At 45.1% G+C, this 19,728-nt stretch overlaps 1 protein-coding gene across 1 annotated transcript in view; it reads right to left on the reverse strand.

Moving 5' to 3' along the window:
* TBC1D12 (TBC1 domain family member 12) overlaps window positions 1-19,728 on the reverse strand; it is a 307,345-nt gene that overhangs the window by 277 nt on the left and 287,340 nt on the right. The window contains exons 10-14 of the mRNA XM_063961654.1: window positions 16,174-16,245; window positions 13,842-13,970; window positions 9,358-9,467; window positions 8,710-8,968; window positions 1-1,544 (exon numbers count right to left, since the gene is read on the reverse strand). The exon at window positions 1-1,544 is cut by the window's left edge and continues 277 nt beyond it. Coding sequence (XP_063817724.1) covers window positions 1,479-1,544; window positions 8,710-8,968; window positions 9,358-9,467; window positions 13,842-13,970; window positions 16,174-16,245 — 636 coding nt within the window. The 3' untranslated portion in view covers window positions 1-1,478. The remainder of the gene's footprint in view (window positions 1,545-8,709; window positions 8,969-9,357; window positions 9,468-13,841; window positions 13,971-16,173; window positions 16,246-19,728) is intronic.

The following is a 19,728-nucleotide window of genomic DNA, read 5'->3' on the forward strand; positions in this document are numbered from 1 at the left end:
GGGAACGTCCTCAAATAGTATATTCACTACACAATTAAAGCAAAAGTTATTAAACCATTTATTATTATTAGCACAGAGGCATGGTTAGATGTAATGGGTAAATATATTGAACATAAAAGGCCTTTTAAAATGTAGGTGTGGATAGAGTAAAAATTCTGTTTAGCATAAATTAAACAGGACAGCAAACCAATCAATTGAAGTGGGGCAATCTGTTTGCCACAGGTTTCCAAAGGAACCTTGCAAATAAATAAATTGCATGATAAGCAGGCAGGGAAATATTGCTGGTCTAAGCTTTCACAAGCAATATTTCCATTCTGTATAGGCCATAAATCTACGGAGACAGACCCCTGTGCTGAACTGAATCGTACCCTAGAAACTTAATGTCAAAATATTAGCATAAACATTTACAGCATTTGTGAACTTGACATTTTGGTGCTAAATTCAAACTATTTTACATTACATTAGTAACACCATGTTTGTGAATAAGGCTCCGAATATTGGAAAACAAAATGAAACAGAACAAATATCGCTTAACCTGCATGTACCCGTTACGTCACTGACTGTGTAAGACCAATAATATATTACTGTAAGAAAATAACAAATAGCTGAAAAGTAATATGCTGTGGCAGAAAGAAGAAGCATGACAGGCTTTGTGCATGTGCTGTCTCACCCCAGTAAGAGAGTGCCAGCCACCAGTTCAACTATAAAACACAAAAACACAAATGCTACTAACACTTTGGAAATGCACGACTGTCAGCGGAGCCAGTCATGAGAACTGTGCATGGAGTGATTGTACAGAGAATAGTGCAGAAAAATCCTAAAAGATTTTGTTGCTTTCACTTAGGCACCTTGTCCGTCATTCCTCCTGTAGCTGGCCGCAGTTACATATACTGGTCTGATTAGTCTAGCGGATGGGAGCGCTGCCTTCATTCCCATACAGATGTTAAACCATCTTACACACAAAAAAAAATAATAATCTCAGACAGGCATTTGGTCCTCTGCAGAACTGAATCTGTATGCCTCTAGCTTGTATTGGTACCAAAGAGCTCAGTCCAGACTAAAGTTAAATGTATGCCCTGCAGAAGCATTTGCACTTTTACCAATGAAAAGGGAAATAAAAAGTGCATCTATAATTTTTAAAAATGTATACTTGAAAACTTAGTGTACCAAGTAAAAGTTCTGTTACAAAGGTTTATTGCATTAAACTTCTGTTTTCTTATGTTTAATATGACCTATGTAGCTGGAAAAAAAAAATGCATTTAATGTATTCCAGAAACCAAATGCACAGATCTGTGTTTTCATTTTAATACTGACAAGAAAAAAAAGCTGGTCTGTGTATTTCACGGCATTGAAGTCAATGTGCTGTTCCCTGGGATTGCTCAGGCCATACGTATCCGTAGTGGTTTTCAATCTTAGGACAAACACTGCGCCCTTTTGCTTGTTAAAAGTGGTTTAAGGTCATGAAGATTTAATTACGTTTAAGTTTTCGATGCAGGGCTATTTTTGTCACCATCTTTGTAATCCTTCATTAGTGACGTGAATACCTAAAAACACAAAAACAGAGTTCAGACCAGAAACAATACACCTAGACACTGTAATATGACAATCTGCAGTCAGTTCTAGAACAGAGATTTTTTTTTCAAAATGTGCGGTGACATCATTGGTCCATTCTGTATAACTAGAGATTGATGACTATTACAAATCTTATTTTCCAAAAATATAACTAAATGTAAAAAACCAACAGCTTGTCCAGTTACTATATTGCATTAAATATAAATTTCTTTGCTTTCTGAGTTGTCCTTTGTTTTGAAGTAAAGGGAAGGGGTGGATAACAACATGTAGCCAATCAACCCAATGTAAGGAGATGAGTGCACTGATATCGTGTCTGGCAGTGATCTGTCCAATCGTGTGATTATGCTAGTGATCACGTCTGTTATGTGACTGGGATACTTATGTGAGCAGAAAAAAGGTGGCAAGCAGGGTAGTACTACAAATAGTGTTCCAGACAATACAAAATAATGAGACTTCTAGCAAACTGGTGCAGTAAAACGGCATGGGCGAAAATGGATTAAAAAATGGGCAAAAACGCTCGCTATTGAATGCACGGACGTCGAATTAGTGCCAATTTTCTGTCTGAAAATTCGCCACTAATTGAATATACACCTATGTCAGCTTAGAACTGGGAATCCAATGTTTGCTCATTCTATTTGACTGTACACAGCAAGAAAAAAAAAAAAGGGTGAATAGTAAAAGGAATAAAAATAAAAACCAAAACAATTGCGAATGCTAAAGAACTGAAAAACAAAAACCACTAGTATTACATTTTTTAAGAATGGGTGTACATTAATAATCCACTGCAGTGGGGTCTAACCCTAATTGTGTAACATAACTCATTTTCTGTGTCCGCATGGCACAGGGCACTCACTAATCAGACGACACGGACAGCTGGCTAACCACAGCATAGGAAGTCTGTGCCTGCTATTTGTAAAAGCCATTTAGAAACATTGCTGACAATATGCAAAAGACACTAAATATATTTATCATCAAAAGGTCTATATACAGTACCCCAGTTCGTTAACATTGGTTGATGCTTTTAATAGCAATGGGTCAGAAGAAAATTCTGGTTGAACTATTACTAATCATAAGTTTATCTGCTCCAGCCCGATGCACAGGTACAGAAATGTACTGTACCCAACATTTTACTAAATCATTTCCTTGCTTATAAGAAAACCAAAGGGCACATAATGTAAACTAATGAAATAAACATACATCTGAAGCGCATGTTTACGGAAATAGAATATCAAATAAATGTCTGATTTAAATAAGATTTTACTCACTGGTAAATCTATTTCTCGTAGTCCGTAGTGGATGCTGGGGACTCCGTAAGGACCATGGGGAATGGCGGCTCAGCAGGAGACTGGGCACAGCTAAGAAAGATTTAGGACTACCTGGTGTTCACTGGCTCCTCCCACTATGACCCTCCTCCAGACCTCAGTTAGGATACTGTGCCCGGAAGAGCTGACACAATAAGGAAGGATTTTGAATCCCGGGTAAGACTCATACCAGCCACACCAATCACACCGTATAACTCGTGATATTAATACCCAGTTAACAGTATGAACATAACAGAGCCTCTCAACAGATGGCTCAACAATAACCCTTTTAGTTAATAACTATATACAAGTATTGCAGACAGTCCGCACTTGGGACGGGCGCCCAGCATCCACTACGGACTACGAGAAATAGATTTACCGGTGAGTAAAATCTTATTTTCTCTGACGTCCTAGTGGATGCTGGGGACTCCGTAAGGACCATGGGGATTATACCAAAGCTCCCAAACGGGCGGGAGAGTGCGGATGACTCTGCAGCACCGAATGAGAGAACTCAAGGTCCTCCTCAGCCAGGGTATCAAATTTGTAGAATTTTGCAAACGTGTTTGCCCCTGACCAAGTAGCAGCTCGGCAAAGTTGTAAAGCCGAGACCCCTCGGGCAGCCGCCCAAGAAGAGCCCACTTTCCTCGTGGAATGGGCTTTTACAGATTTAGGGTGCGGCAGTCCAGCCGCAGAATGTGCAAGTTGAATCGTGCTACAGATCCACCGAGCAATCGTCTGCTTAGAAGCAGGAGCACCCAGCTTGTTGGGTGCATACAGGATAAATAGCGAGTCAGTCTTCCTGACTCCAGCTGTCCTGGAAACATATACTTTTCAGGGCCCTGACTACGTCCAGTAACTTGGAATCCTCCAAGTCCCAAGTAGCCGCAGGCACCACAATAGGTTGGTTCACATGAAAAACTGATACCACCTTAGGAAGGAATTGGGAACGAGTCCTCAATTTCGCCTTTCCCATATAAAATACAGATAAGGGCTTTTGTCAATTCTGATACACGCCTGGCCGACGCCAAGGCCCACAGAATGACCACTTTCCACGTGAGGTATTATAGCTCCACGGATTTAAGTGGCTCAACCCAATGCGACTTCAGGAAATCCAACACCACGTTGAGATCCCACGGTGCCACTGGAGGCACAAACGGGGGCTGACTATGCAGCCCTCCCTTAACAAAAGTCTGAACTTCAGGCAGTGAAGCCAGTTCCATTTTGGAAGAAAATCGATAGAGCCGAAATCTGGACCTTAATGGAACCCAATTGTAGGCCCATAGTCACCTCTGACTGTAGGAAGTGCAGAAATCGACCTAGCTGAAATTTCTCCTTTGGGTCCTTCCTGGCCTCACAGTACGCAACATATTTCCGCCATATGCGGTGATAATGGTTAGCGTTCACTTCTTTCCTAGCTTTAAATAGCGTAGGGATAACTTCCTCCGGAATTCCCTTTTCCTTCAGGATCCGGCGTTCAACCGCCATGCCGTCCAACGCAGCCGCGGTACGTCTTGGAACAGACAGGCCCCCTGTCTGAGCGGCAGAGGCCATGGGTCCTCTGAGATCATTTCTTGGAGTTCTGGTTACCAAGCTCTTCTTGGCCCACCCGGAACAATGAGTATAGTTCTTACTCCTCTCCTTATTATTATTCTCATTACCCTGGGTAAGAGAGGCAGAGAAGGGAACACATACACCGACTGGTACACCCACGGTGTTACCAGAGCGTCCACAGCTATCGGCTGAGGGTCCTTGACCTGGTGCAATATCTTTGTAACTTTTAGTTGAGGCGGGACGCCATCATGTCCACCTGTGGCCTTTCCCAACGGTGTACAATCATTTGGAAGACTTCTGGATGAAGTCCCCACTCTCCCGGGTGGAGGTCGTGTCTTCTGAGAAAGTCTGCTTCTCAGTTGTCCACTCCGGGAATGAACACTGCTGACAGTGCTAACACATGATTTTCCACCCATCGGAGAATCCTTGTGGCTTCTGCCATCGCCATCCTGCTTCTTGTGCCGCCCTGTCGTTTACATGAGCGACCGCCGTGATGTTGTCTGACTGGATCAGCACCGGCCGGTGTTGAAGCAGGGGTCTAGCCTGACTTAGGGCATTGTAAATGGCCCTTAGTTCCAGAATATTTATGTGTAGGGAAGTCTCCTGACTTTTCCATAGCCTTGGAAGTTTCTTCCCTGTGTGACTGCCCCCCAGCGTCGAAGGCTGGCATCCGTGGTCACCAGGACCCAGTCCTGTATGCCGAATCTGCGGCCCCCTAGAAGATGAGCACTCTGCAGCCACCACAACAGCGACACCCTGGCCCTTGGAGACAGGGTTATCCGCCGATGCATCTGAAGATGCGACCCGGACCACATGTCCAACAGATCCCACTGGAAAATCCTTGTATGGGACCTGGCGAATGGAATTTCTTCGTAAGAAGCTACCATCCTTCCCAGGGCTCGCGTGCATTGATGCACCGACACCTGTATACTTATTAGGAGGTCTCTGTCTAGAGACGACAACTCCTTGAACTTCTCCTCCGGGAGAAACCCTTTTTATCCTGTTCTGTGTCCAGAACCATACTCAGGAACAGTAGACGCGTCGTAGGAACCAGCTGCGACTTTGGATATTCAGAATCCAGCCGTGCTGTTGTAGCACTTCCCGAGATAGTGCTACTCCGCCGAACAACTGCTCCCTGGACCTCGCCTTTATAAGGAGATAGTCCAAGTACGGGATAATTATTTCAGCCATTACCTTGGTAAATACCTCGGTGCCGGGGACAGACCAACGGCAACGTCTGGAATTGGTAATGACAATCCTGTACCACAATTTTGAGGTACTCCTGGTGAAGAGGGTAAATAGGGACATGCAGGTAAGCATCCTTTATGTCCAGTGATACCATGAAATTCTCCAGGCTTGCAATAATCGCCCTGAGCGATTCCATTTCGAACTTGAACCTTCGTATATAAGTGTTCAAGGCTTTCAATTTTAGAATGGGTCTCACCGAACCGTCTGGTTTCGGTACCACAACATTTTGGAATAGTAACCCCGGCCTTGTTGAAGGAGGGGTACCTTGATTTCACCTGCTGGAAGTGCAGCTTGTGAATTGCCGCCAGTACTACCTTTCTCCGAGGGCAGCAGGCAAGGCTGAGGTGAGGTAACGGCGAGGGGGAGTCGCCTCGAACTCCAGCCTGTATCCCTGTGATACTATTTGCAGAACCTAGGGATCCACCTGTGGGCAAACCCACTGGTCCCTGAAGTTCCCGAGACGCGCCCCTACCGCACCTGTCTCCACCTGTGGAGCCCCAACGTCAAACGGTGGACTCAGAGGAAGCGGGGGAAGATTTTTGATCCTGGTGCAGCTTTTTCCTTCTTCCCTTGTCTCTGTGCAGAAAGGAAGAGCCTTTGACCCGCTTGCTTTTCTGAAGCCGAAAGGACTGTACCTGAAAATACGGTGCTTTCTTAGGCTGTGAGGAAACCTGAGGTAAAATTTTTTTCTTCCCAGCTGTTGCTGTGGATACGAGGTCCCAGAGACCATCCCCAAACAATTCCTCACCCTTATAAGGCAGAATCTCCATGTGCCTTTTATAGGCAGCATCACCTGTCCACTGCCGGGTTTCTAATACCCTCCTGGCAGAATGGACATTGCATTTATTCTGGATGCCAGCCGGCAAATATCCCTCTGTGCATCCTTTATATATAAGACGACGTCTTTAATATGCTCTATGTTAGCAAACTATTATCCCTGTCTTAGAGTATTAATATTATCTGACAGGGTATCAGACCACGCTGCAGCAGCACTATTTATGCTGAGGCAATTGCAGGTCTCAGTATATAACCTGAGTGTGTATATACAGACTTCAGGATAGCCTCCTGTTTTTTTTATCAGCAGGCTCCTTCAAGGTGGCCGTATCCTAAGACGGCAGTGCCACCTTTTTTGACAAACGTGTGAGCGCCTTATCCACCCTAAGGGATATCTCCCAACGTGACCTATCCTCTGGCGGGAAAGGGTACGCCATCAGTAACTTTTTAGAAATTACCAGTTTCTTACTGGGGGAACCCACGCTACTTTACACACTTCATTCATTCATCTGATGGGGGAACAAAACACTGGCTGCTTTTTCTCCCCAAAAATAAAACCCCTTTTATGTGGTACTTGGGTTCATGTCAGAAATGCGTAACACATTTTTCATTGCCGAGATCATGTAACGGATGTTCCTAGTGGATTGTGTATATGTCTCAACCTCGTCGACACTGGAGTCAGACTCCGTGTCGACATCTGTGTCTGCCATCTGAGGTAACGGGCGCTTTTTTGAGCCCCTGATGGCCTTTGAGACGCCTGGGCAGGCGCGGGCTGAGAAGCCGGCTGTCCCACAGCTGTTTTACGTCATCCAGCCTTGTAAGGAGTTGACATTGTCGGTTAATACCTTCCACCTATCCATCCACTCTGGTGTCGGCCCCACAGGGGACGACATCCCATTTATCAGCCTCTGCTCCACCTCCACGTAACCTTCCTCATCCCACATGTCGACACAGCCGTACCGACACACAGCACACACACAGGGAATGCTCTGACTGAGGACAGGACCCCACAAAGTCCTTTGGGGAGACAGAGAGAGAGTATGCCAGCACACACCAGAGCGCTATATAATGCAGGGATTAACACTATAACTGAGTGATTTCCCCCCCAATAGTTGCTTGTATAAACAATATTGCGCCTAAATTTAGTGCCACCCCCTCTCTTTTTAACCCTTTGAGCCTGAAAACTACAGGGGAGAGCCTGGGGAGCTGTCTTCCAGCTGCACTGTGAAGAGAAAATGGCGCCAGTGTGCTGAGGGAGATAGCTCCGCCCCTTTTTCGCTGACTTTTCTCACGCTTTTTTATGGATTCTGGCAGGGGTATTTATCACATATATAGCCTCTGGGGCTATATATTGTGATATATTTGCCAGCCAAGGTGTTTTTATTGCTGCTCAGGGCGCCCCCCCCCAGCGCCCTGCACCCTCAGTGACCGGAGTGTGAAGTGTGTATGAGGAGCAATGGCACACAGCTGCAGTGCTGTGCGCTACCTTGGTGAAGACTGATGTCTTCTGCCGCCGATTTTCCGGACTCTTCTTGCTTCTGGCTCTGTAAGGGGGCCGGCGGCGCGGCTCTGGGACCGAACATCAATGGCCGGTTCCATGCGGTCGATCCCTCTGGAGCTAATGGTGTCCAGTAGCCTAAGAAGCCCAAGCTACCACCAGTTAGGTAGGTTCGCTTCTTCTCCCCTTAGTCCCTCGCTGCAGTGAGTCTGTTGCCAGCAGATCTCACTGTAAAATAAAAAACCTAAAATATACTTTCTCTCTAGGAGCTCAGGAGAGCCCCTAGTGTGCATCCAGCTCAGTCGGGCACAGGATTCTAACTGAGGTCTGGAGGAGGGTCATAGTGGGAGGAGCCAGTGCACACCAGGTAGTCCTAAATCTTTCTTAGCTGTGCCCAGTCTCCTGCGGAGCCGCTATTCCCCATGGTCCTTACGGAGTCCCCAGCATCCACTAGGACGTCAGAGAAATTACATTAACACAATTCTAAAGAATTCCTAATTCCAATGACATCAATGGGGACTCCCCCACGTCAGGACCCAGACATCCTGTTACATGCAAACTTAATGGACTGGAACATAGGAAAGCCCAGTATAATTCAGTATAATGACTGACCCCACTCAAGTGTGTATAGGGTAAAATAACCTTTCAACAACCCATCTTCACATTTACATCAATGTAACATGCACTACTAAATCATTATTTCATGGACAAGTAAGGCTGAAAGAAAACTATTTAAAAGTAAAAACACCAGGTGCTCTCACTGACTTGTGTCCATTTCTTATTACTGTTTTGCATCTGAATAGCGGCTATGCAGCTGAAAAGCTTCTCAGATGTGATGTTGTCAGGCAGTTTTGTCAGGAACTGTGCTATGTGAATAAAGTCCATCTGTAACAGGATCTCTTCATAGAGGCGCAGGATTCCTAGAGCCGTCCTAAACAGAAACTCTTCTCCGTCCCTGCAGAACACATCCCACACTCGGCAGGCAAGATCAAGTGGCAGTGATTTGCTGTACAAGGTGAATATCCTGTCGGCAAGACACAGAAGCTTTGTTGAAATTTGTACATTTCACCAAAACACTAACAAGCGTCATAGTTGTCAGCAGCCAGAAAGAGAGTCGGACCAATCAGGAAGGAGCCTCATACTGGCCATAATACAGTCGTATTGTATCTGTATGGGGGAAGGGGTAAACTGCTGCATGGTTTATCCATTCAAATGGAGTAAGCAATGAATGGATACATCAGTTATGCTACCTTCTACGCACGAAAACTGGTCACCAGCCGGTTATGCCATGGGCTAGTACATAAATATATAATGCGGCTACTGACCATTCCAGAGAAAAGTGGGGTGCTGATGAAATAATAGTTTCTGTATAATTATATAGAGAAGGGTGGTTTCATTGAGCAGTAAACATACCAGTCTATCAGGTAGAGGTCCGGAGTAAGACTATAGGAATTGAAGTGCAGGAAAAGCTTGGGGAGATTCTCTTCAAAGAATACTTCAAAAGCTGCAAAATATTTCAGCATCTAGAAAGAAAAGCAGGATTAATAAGAAAAGAATAGGGACAGGAGACAGCCAAGTGCCAGGGCGTTCATTTGGGTCTCCAACATGACCTACACTTACACAATTTAATTTCCCAACATTTGGGGGGACATGTACTAAGCAGTGATAAGAGCAGAGAAGTGAGAGAGTGGAAAAGTTGCCCCATCAACCAATCAGCAGCTCTGTACAATTTTATAGTATGCAAATTATAGATGTTACTTCAGTGCTGATTGGTTGCCATGGGCACTTCTCCACTGGCTCACTTCTCCACTCTTATCACTGCTTAGTAAATGTCCTCCTAGAAATGTAGTCCGTGTTATGGAACAGGACCAAATACAAAAAGCTAAAACAAAAAATACTTTACTATTCTTCCCAGCCATATTAAATTAGAAGGCACTTTATGTGGCAGTGTTTTAGAACCATTCCACTAGGGCAGGGGTGGCCAACCAGTCAGTGACAAAGAGCCAAAAAAACCTTGTTAGGTACGTCAAAGAGCCGTCACCGAGCCGATGGCACACATGCAAAAATGGAATGTGGCCTTGTGCCTGCTAGACCATACATTGAAAAATGCAGAACGACATAAAATAATTTTTTTAAAGCCAGATCCATTGAAAAAGCCACTTTCACAAAAAATAACTGAAAAAGCCAGATTCACATAATAAACTTCAGCTCCCACATGTGTCACTCCAGCCAGCTCCCGCATGTGTCACTCCAGCCAAGACCCTGCTGTGTCACTCCAGCCAGGTCTCCCGTGTGTCACTACTGCCAAGACCCTGCTGTGTCACTCCAGCCAGGTCTCCCGTGTGTCACTACTGCCAAGACCCTGCTGTGTCACTCCAGCCAGGTCTCCCGTGTGTCACTACTGCCAAGACCCTGCTGTGTCACTCCAGCCAGCTCCCCCACGTGTCACTCCAGCCAGCTCCCCCATGTGTCACTCCTGCTAGCACCATTAGCACCCTTTGTCACTCCAGCCAGCGCCCCCATGTCACTCCTGCTAGCTCTCCCATGTGTCACTCCAGCCAACACCCTTCTGTAACTCCAGCCAGCTCTTCCATGTGTCACTCCTGCTAGCACCCTCCTATGTCACTCCAGCCAGCTCTCCCATGTGTCACTACTGCCAAGATCCTGCTGTGTCACTCCAGCCAGGTCTCCCATGTGTCACTACTGCCAAGACCCTGCTGTGTCACTCCAGCCAGGTCTCCCATGTGCCACTACTGCCAAGACCCTGCTGTGTCACTCCAGCCAGCTACCCCATGTGTCACTCCAGCCAACACCGTCCCGTCACTCCAGCCAGCTCCCCCATGTGTCACTCCTGCTAGCACCCTCCTATGTCACTCCAGCCAGCTCTCCTATGTGTCACTACTGCCAAGACCCTGCTGTGTCCCTCCAGCCAGCTACCCCATGTGTCACTCCAGCCAACACCGTCCCGTCACTCCAGCCAGCTCCCCCATGTGTCACTCCTGCTAGCACCCTCCTATGTCACTCAAGCCAGCTCTCCCATGTGCCACTACTGCCAAGACCCTGCTGTGTCACTCCAGCCAGCTACCCCATGTGTCACTCCAGCCAACACCGTCCCGTCACTCCAGCCAGCTCCCCCATGTGTCACTCCTGCTAGCACCCTCCTATGTCACTCCAGCCAGCTCTCCCATGTGTCACTACTGCCAAGATCCTGCTGTGTCCCTCCAGCTAGCTCCCCCATGTGTCACTCCTGCTACCACCCTCCTATGTCACTCCAGCCAGCTCTCCTATGTATCACTACTTCCAGCACCCTTCTGCGTCACTCCTGCCAGGACCCTCTCCTGTGTCACTCCAGCCAGGTCTCCCATGTGTCACTACTGCCAAGACCCTGCTGTGTCACTCCAGCCAGCTCCCCCATGTGTCACTCCTACTACCACCCTCCTATGTCACTCCAGCCAGCTCTCCCATGTGTCACTCCTGCTACCACCCTCCTATGTCACTCCAGCCAGCTCCCCCATTTGTCACTACTTCCAGCACCCTCCTGTCACTCCGGCCAGCTCTCCCATGTGTCACTCCTGCTACCACCCGCCTATGTCACTCCAGCCAGCTCTCCCATGTCACTGCTTCCAGGACCCTCCCACGTCACTCCTGCCAGGACCCTCCTGTGTCTCTCCAGCCAGCTGTGCCATGTGTCACTCTAGCCCACCCATCAACTCGTGCTATTGCAGCAGTCCCTAATGTGTCCTCTGTTTGCTTGTGGGTGTCTCACCTCTAGTATCTGACTCCTTCACTTTTCAGTCCCTGTAGTGCTGCTGCGTGTCTGGCTGGAGTGCAACGGTTTCTGTATCTGCTGAGGTCACATGATGTGTTGGAAGACACATTTGAATAAAGAAAGAGCCACAGGTTGGCCACTGCTGCACTAGGGCCTAAGCTATTTAGAGAGGGGTAACATCCCAGTCTAGTAATTATTGCCCTGTATTTTGTATTCTACAACTATAGAACGTAGGTCTTTGTGGGTTTCTTAAATCCATAAATAAAAATGTATGCTATGGAGAATGAGTAAATCAGTAACTTGCGACACTTTACAGATTTGTCTGTGGCTCCAGGTGTGCCAAATAACCCCTCTTAGGGGTAAATTTACTAAGATGGGAGTTCTATTTAAGATGGGATGTTGCCCATAGCAACCAATCATATTCTACTTCTCATTTGTCTAGCACCTTCTAGAAGATAACACCTGGAATCTGAATGGTTGCTATGGGCAACAACTCATCTTAAATAAAACTCCCATCTTAGTAAATTTACCCCTTGGTGTGCCAAGGACCTTGCAGCTTTATTAAAAGATGTGTCTTATCTGCATAGCTAAAAACAGCAAGAGGCAACAAAAGCTACATTACAAGCATACACAGACCACTAGGGCTTGCAATACTTGTATATCTGTGTGACCAAGTCACAAATCTGTGTAAAAAGTGTTCAGATACAAATAGCCGCAGCTCTGCCTCCCACAAAGTTCCATTGTGCTGAATCTGTGACTTTCAGCATGTGTTGTACTAAATCCTTGGGAAAAAAAAAAAGTCAAACCCTAGCGTCTCTGGTACACTGTGCGCAGTATGCAGCTACGATGCAACAAAGACACAAAGGGGTATCCAGCTAGCAAATCTGCGTATCACATGTATTTCCCCCCCCAAAAAAAACTATCCAATTTGGTCGCCAGCTACCAGTGTCTGAGCGTCTCAGTTGTACCAGACTTCTTGCACCACATGTGATCCGCATAAAGGCAAAGTTATAAAGGTACAGTAGTTTGTAATGTATAATACACTCAAAACACATGGGGACATTCTCTAAATATGGCATTTGTAAACAGTGGTCTAAAAATGATGTTCACGGTACTTTATATTCCAAACAGAAAGCGATACATTGAACACCAACACCATCTTCTATTACGGCATGGTGGGGAGTGATTTCAGACACACCAATAAAACACTACACTTTTCACAATTGTTGCAACTGGTGTTAAATGTTTTTGACAAAGACTTTAATATGTAAATAATTGTTTATAGAATGATGTTTATAGAATAGGTCCTAATTTATGTTTAGAAGGAATTGCACAGCCACAAGTAGGTCATTAAAATTCTAATGCATCAGGGGGTGTCTATAGGAGATAGACGCCTCCTGTTTGCATTAGCAAGGATCTAAGTGCTGCGTCTGAGGATGCAGCCTCGGATCACCATCAGGACCATCAGTCATGATACATGATGTTGTGGGCACCAGTCAGCCTGTGTAAGCAGAAGTTTACTCAGGTTGACCGTCTCATCCGGACACCTGGGTCAAAGAAGTCTGCGTCTGACAAGGCAGCCCCTGGACCAGTCACGCCTCCAAAATAAGGGGTTCCCGTTTTTATAGGTTTTGGGTGCTGCCCCCCAAATGCCACAGCATGTCCATCATGCTGCGCCTGACAGGGGGCTGCAAATGATATCGCAAGACCCGTTCTGTACATGTGCAGACTCCCAGGCATGGAATTTGTATGCAGACCATCGGGTTTGTGTACAAATATGAATAAGGCCCATAGTGTAAGAGAATTTGCTTGAAAGATAGTCAAGTCTATTTCTACATATTGCTAGAATACTGTACAGACAGAATGTATAAGCAATAACAAATTCTGCTTTGAAAATACATTCCAACATTTGACTTTTAGAACAATTTACAATAAAAATGTATTATCGGTAACAGGGTACTTTTTCCGCAGTGTCAGATGACTGTTGTGGTATGCCATCCTCTCTGCAATTTACAATGTCCACATAAAAAGCTCTTTATGGACACTGCCAACTCAGGAAGCCAAAAGGTCCGCTATGAAGAATGGCTCTGAGTCAGTACCACAACACGGAGATATTAGGATGGCGTACCATGCTGTGATCTACCCGGAAGAAGGCCAGCTGGCAAGGCTTGTTCAGAAGATTTGCAAACGCTATGAATGCATCAGCTTCTTCTAAATTGAGAATGAGCACTGCTGCAATGAAGGACATCCCTTGGACCTGCACAGGAGTAGAGGGAATCGGAAGAACAGAAGTGGTTTATTATGCATCACTATATTCATGCATGCACAGGGTTACAGCTGTTGAATGATTATGTAATTGCTGCCAATTGATAAAACTATAGCTAGACTCTAGTGCAACGTCACATGATACAGTCCAAATCTATAGTCACACAAAAAGCAATACATTTCTTAAAGTACTCCGGAATAGGACATGTAAAATGCTAACAAATCTCTATCAATGGACAGGAAAAACACTACAGAGAATAAATGAGTGAGTTCTATCTGCAAGAGAGCATTAACGTTTGAAAACCTGAGGTCTTCATGGAATACTGGGGCAGATGTATTAAGCCTGGAGTAGTGATCAAGTATTGATAAAGCAGTGATAAGTGGAAGGTGATAACACAGCAGCCAATCATTATGGGTTTGAAAAATGACAGGAGATAATTGGCGTTTTTTTTTAAAGCTGCTGCTCTGTGACAAATTGCATAGAGAAATGATCTGCCGTTACATATTTCAAGTAGAAATTAGCTGCTCCAGCAACTGCGTTTTTCCCAGAAAATGTTCATAGATCTGGTAATAATCGTGTGATCCCATTGGGGATTCAGAACCACAGAAGCAGAAGTTTGGTTTTTTGAATTGAATGCAGTTTAAACGGTAATCTGTGGAAACTGCACTTTGTTTACAAAAGGTGATATTTACTCTCGTCTTTCTACAGCCTATAGTACTTACTCCTGTCGTCAATTTCTATGTGAAAAAGCTAATCCGTGTTGTAAGTATTTTCAGTCAAGGGCTCCTCATTTTTAAAACACAGTTCTATAAAAACTATTGGTTGAGCAATTCATCTGTCCAAACACTAAAATAAGCAATATACCTTACTTTCAGATAATGACAGAGTTACTAATATTTGGTTGTGAAAAGTTTTACTTCCCAGTATTTGCTCTTATGTTTTAAACAGTAGTCCGATAATGTAAAATATGCACGTCTTATTGATAATCTACATATAACATTCACCTCCATGTACTGTATTCACTTATAAATAAGGGAGTTGCAATTCAGAATGTATACATACATCTATCTATTGTACCTTCTTACACAAGATCTGCTTTAATAATAAATGTAGAACCATTCATTTAGGCTATTTCACCCCCCAAGGGAAACAAAACAAAAACAAATTAATATGTTCAAACACATACTACAGAGGAGTGGTTCCCAAACTTTTTCAAATCACGGCACCCTATAGTATCAGAATAATAGGATATGCCTCACCCACCTTTACTGTTAACATTGTGTGCATGTGTGTGTGGTGGGGCAGACTGCTCAGTTACCATGGCAGGTAATTAATACCACCTTCCCCCTCGGTTTTAGTATGAAATACCTACAATCAAAATCCCGACAGTCAAAATCCCGACCAAGGTCAAAATACCAACATTTAAAATACAGACAAGGACAAAATACTGACATTAAGGGGGAGATTCAAATGTTTGAAAAGTTGGTTGGGTGTCTGTTTTTTTCCTGTCTATTAGATAGGAAAAAACAGACTCCCAACTTACTTTTCAAACATTTGAATCTCCCCCTAAAAATATCAACAGGTCAAAAAGTCAGCAAGTTTTTTTTGGTGTGTATGTTGACATAGGTCACATGGACACCATATAAGTGTACTGCTGCGCTCGCCATGCTTCGGGCACGGTGCCTCGCTGTGCCCGGCACACTATTATATTCCCCCACCAAGTCCACTGGGATGGTCAAGTATGAACAAGTCGGTTTCAGTGATAAAATCATGAAAAACGCATGTCGAACTTTTGACCTGTTCACATTTTAAATGTCAATATTTTGACCTTGTCTGTATTTTAAATGTCTGTATTTTTACCGTGGTCGGGATTTTGACCGTCGGTCAATGGTTGTCGGGATTTTGACAGTCAGGATTTTGATTGTAGGTAAATTGACCGCATCCCACTCCCTCATGGCACAGCTGCATGCAAGATATACTCTAATAATAATAATAATAATAATAATTATTATTATTATTATAATAACAATAGTCTAATTGTAATGTTTTGCAACTATGAGGGCTACAATTTAATTGTACATGGAAGGAAGAATGCTAAAACAAAAGATTTATTCTGGCACTTTAAACAGACACCAGATAACAAAATGAATACACAATAACAAGGCACAGCACAATCGGAAATTGCTCAACTTACATAGCCAACATCTGGTCTGTAGCATGTGTATGCCCCCAGCACGCTGTGCAGCAAGTCATGATAGGGCCCCCCCTGCAACAGATTAACAGCAGTTTATCAGTGTGCGTGTGCCAATTTGATTTCTTACGATTAAAACTGAAGACTTCTGTGGTAGTAAACTCCGCTATTAGAAATAAACCTGACCAGTTAAATACTTTATACATAAGAGATTATTCTGAAAACACCAATCTCCCCAGATGTTTTACATTTCCCTCTTTGGATGGGTGTGTATGCGTGTGTAAGCAGAAATGGTTCGGATCTCTGTGCCTCAATACGGTGCTCTACATGGACTTGCTGACAGTGTGTGTTAATAAAACATGGTCAGCAATCACTAAAACAGCAGGAAGCTGTACAATGCAGCCGATCCAATACAGAGCTAAGCAGTGAAGTATATGTAATTAATGCAATAAGACAGGAATAAAATATATAAAGAAAATGACAAATGGTAAACTGAAAAGTTCACAAATACATGTATGAAAAAAGTTAGTATTTCAGTAGCAATATAGTAATAAAATAAAGAGATAACCCACATAAGTGTTTTTCCCACTGGCCTACACATAACACTGTGGAATACTTTCCTAGCTCATTTGTTACATTGTGAGGATAGAGGGGGGAATCATGACACATCAAGTTTGTTGCAGTGGAAATATAAATAACACTTAAATGGCAATCTGAATGATTCCTCAGATCGAACACAATGGTGCCACATGATAGTTCTAGATACGATGTCTTGGAATAAAAGGCATCCTGTCCTTTTTTTAAGTTGATGAACTGGCCACACGTACAGGCCTGTTTATGTCCTAGCAGATCTGCCTTGGAACATGAAATTGTAACTGTGGTCACTATCCTCCTGAAAACATGTGATGCAGCACTCTATACAAAAGGCGTCCCTACTCGGCAATGTAACGTAGTGTTTCATATGGGATTGGTATGGGATCCTGGCGGTCAGGAGGCCGATGCCGGAGTCCCGACCTCGAGCGATGTGTAATCCCTTGCGGGCTCGCTGCGCTCGCCACGCATTGGGCCCTTTGGCGACCAAAACTATTATATTCCCCCTTGGAGGGTGAATTCCGGGATTGTGTCAGTATTTCGACTGCCGGCATTTCGCTGGGTGTCAGGAATCCAGTGTCTGTATCCTGAGCGTCGGTATCCTGAGCACCGGGATGTTAACCACATATCATTTCATATACTGTATAGCCTCTTGAATATTGAATGCAATTTTTTTTTTACTAAGGAAATTTTTTTATTAAGATTAAACTGTTGCTTTAAAAATCATGCTAATCATACTTTACTTAAGATACTACAGCAAAACATCCTGAATCATCACTAAAGAATGAAAAGAGCCTGGAACAGCAGGAGAAAGACCATGCTAAGGTGCCTATTCACCATCGGGGCCAGAGGCAGTTGTCCCCACGATCAGTAACACTGCTACAGAAGTATCAGTGATACCAGCGACAACTCCTCCGACTGCGCTTGTATGACCTGAGGTCACGCACAGTCAAAGGTTGCACATCTAAGATGCAGCAGAGATCCCTCTTTACAACTCCCGGACCCCATTCCCATAGGAAAAAGCGGGGCTCCGGGAACCAGCAGCGCCTGAAGCTGGGTTTGGATCTCGCATGCAAACTTCGAAATGCTGAATACTGGAGGGCCCCTAATAATGAATGGGCCGTTGCAACATAAAAATGCATAGACTAACATGTGCACAGGCCCATTAGAAATAGAACCCATAAAGTGTAATTTCAATGTAAATAATAGTTCTGGTAAAGAGTTATGGTAAAACCTACCTTTGTTAACTCTTTCTTTGAGGTCCATGGGATTCACAGGGTTAACCTTGGGTATGATCTGGGGGGACACCAAGACTGGCACTGAACAATACAGTTTTGTTAGCCCTCCCAGGGTGCACTGGGCTCCTCTCCCCTCATACCTCGCCCCAGGCACTTCAGTTTAGATAACGAGCCCAAAGTAGGAGCTAGAGAGAGTAGAGAAGGAAAAATGGGACACAGAAAATCAGAGAAGGGAACTGGTGACCGTAAAGGCAACCCATTGAACCATAGTGCGCCCTGTGGATCCCTTGGACCTCGAAGAAAAAGAGTTAACGAGTGGTAAATTTTACAATAACTCTTTCTTTTTCGGGGTCCATGGTCTCCACAGGGAATACCTTGCGATGTTCCAAAGCAGTTAGGGAGGGAACACTCCTAAGCTGAAAGGAGGACTTGGCGGTCAAAGGTTGCATCCTGAGAGGCAAACATATCAAAGGCATAAAACCTAAGAAACGTGTGGGAAGAAGCCCACGTAGCAGCCTTGCATAATTGTTCAGCAGATGCTCCACGTCGTGCTCCCCCCATAGGACCCACAGAGCGAGTAGAGCGAGAAGAGACTATACTTGGAACAGGAAGATCAGCATCCATGTAAGCCTGTGAGATGGTCATGCGAAGCCAACGTGACAAGGGGGTTATTCCGACCCATTCGCTCGCTGCTGTTTGTCGCAGTGGTGCGAATGGGTCGGTTCTGCGCATGCGCTGCAGCCACATTGCGCAGGCGTGTCGATGCTCGGCGATGGCCGGCGATGCTGCGAACGACAAAAGCGGTCACAGCGGTGACCGCTAGAAGATTGACAGGAGGAAGGCATTCCAGAGCGTCAACTGACCGTTTTCCGGGAGTGGTTCAGCGAACGCAGGCGTGTCCAGGCGTTTGGAGGGCGGATGTCTGACGTTAATTCTGGGACCTGCATCGCTGGAACGATCGCACAGGGTAAGTAACTCTTACCCTGGTCTTCTTTTACAGGAAACTTTTTTTGCATAGCAGGGCTGCACAAGCATTCGCAGCCCTGCTATGCAGATATACACTCCCCCATAGGCAGCGTCTAGTTGATCGCACGGGCATCAAAAAGTTGCTACATGCGATCAACTCAAAATGACCCCCAATGTTTGTTTACTAGCAGGCCAGCCTCGTTTGTGGAATTCATAGAGGATGAATAAGGTATAATTTCCTAACAGAACTAGTATGTTCCACGTAGATCATGAGAGCTCGGACCATGTCTAACGAGGCTTTCTCTGGAGAAAAACCAGGTTCCTGGAAGGCCGGCACCACAATCGGTTCGTTGATAAGAAATGAAGACACTACCTTAGGTAGGTACCCCCATGTCTAGGCCGAAGGACTGTCCGGTCCTGGTGGATTATCAGAAAGAGGGAATCTTAGCGGTCAGCCACTTGTGGTCTACCCTTTCCAATGGTTCAAATGGACTCCGTTGTAAGGCCCGAAGAACCAATGATAAGGAGCGACCGGAGGAACAATTGAAGGCTGTATTCGGAGTACCCCCTGAAGGACAGTACGCACATCTGGCAAAGGAGCCAATCCCTTCCAGAACCAGACGGACAAAGCTAAGACCCGGACCTCCAGTGAAGCCAGGTGAGGCCTGCCTGTAAAAAGGCTAACAGCCTAGGGATCTGGGGAACTTTAGGGTCGTAATGACAATGAGCACATCACTGAAAATAGGAGTGCCAAATCCGGTGA

Source organism: Pseudophryne corroboree, chromosome 3, assembly GCF_028390025.1.
Source record: "Pseudophryne corroboree isolate aPseCor3 chromosome 3, aPseCor3.hap2, whole genome shotgun sequence".
NCBI classification, from domain to species: Eukaryota; Metazoa; Chordata; class Amphibia; order Anura; family Myobatrachidae; genus Pseudophryne; species Pseudophryne corroboree.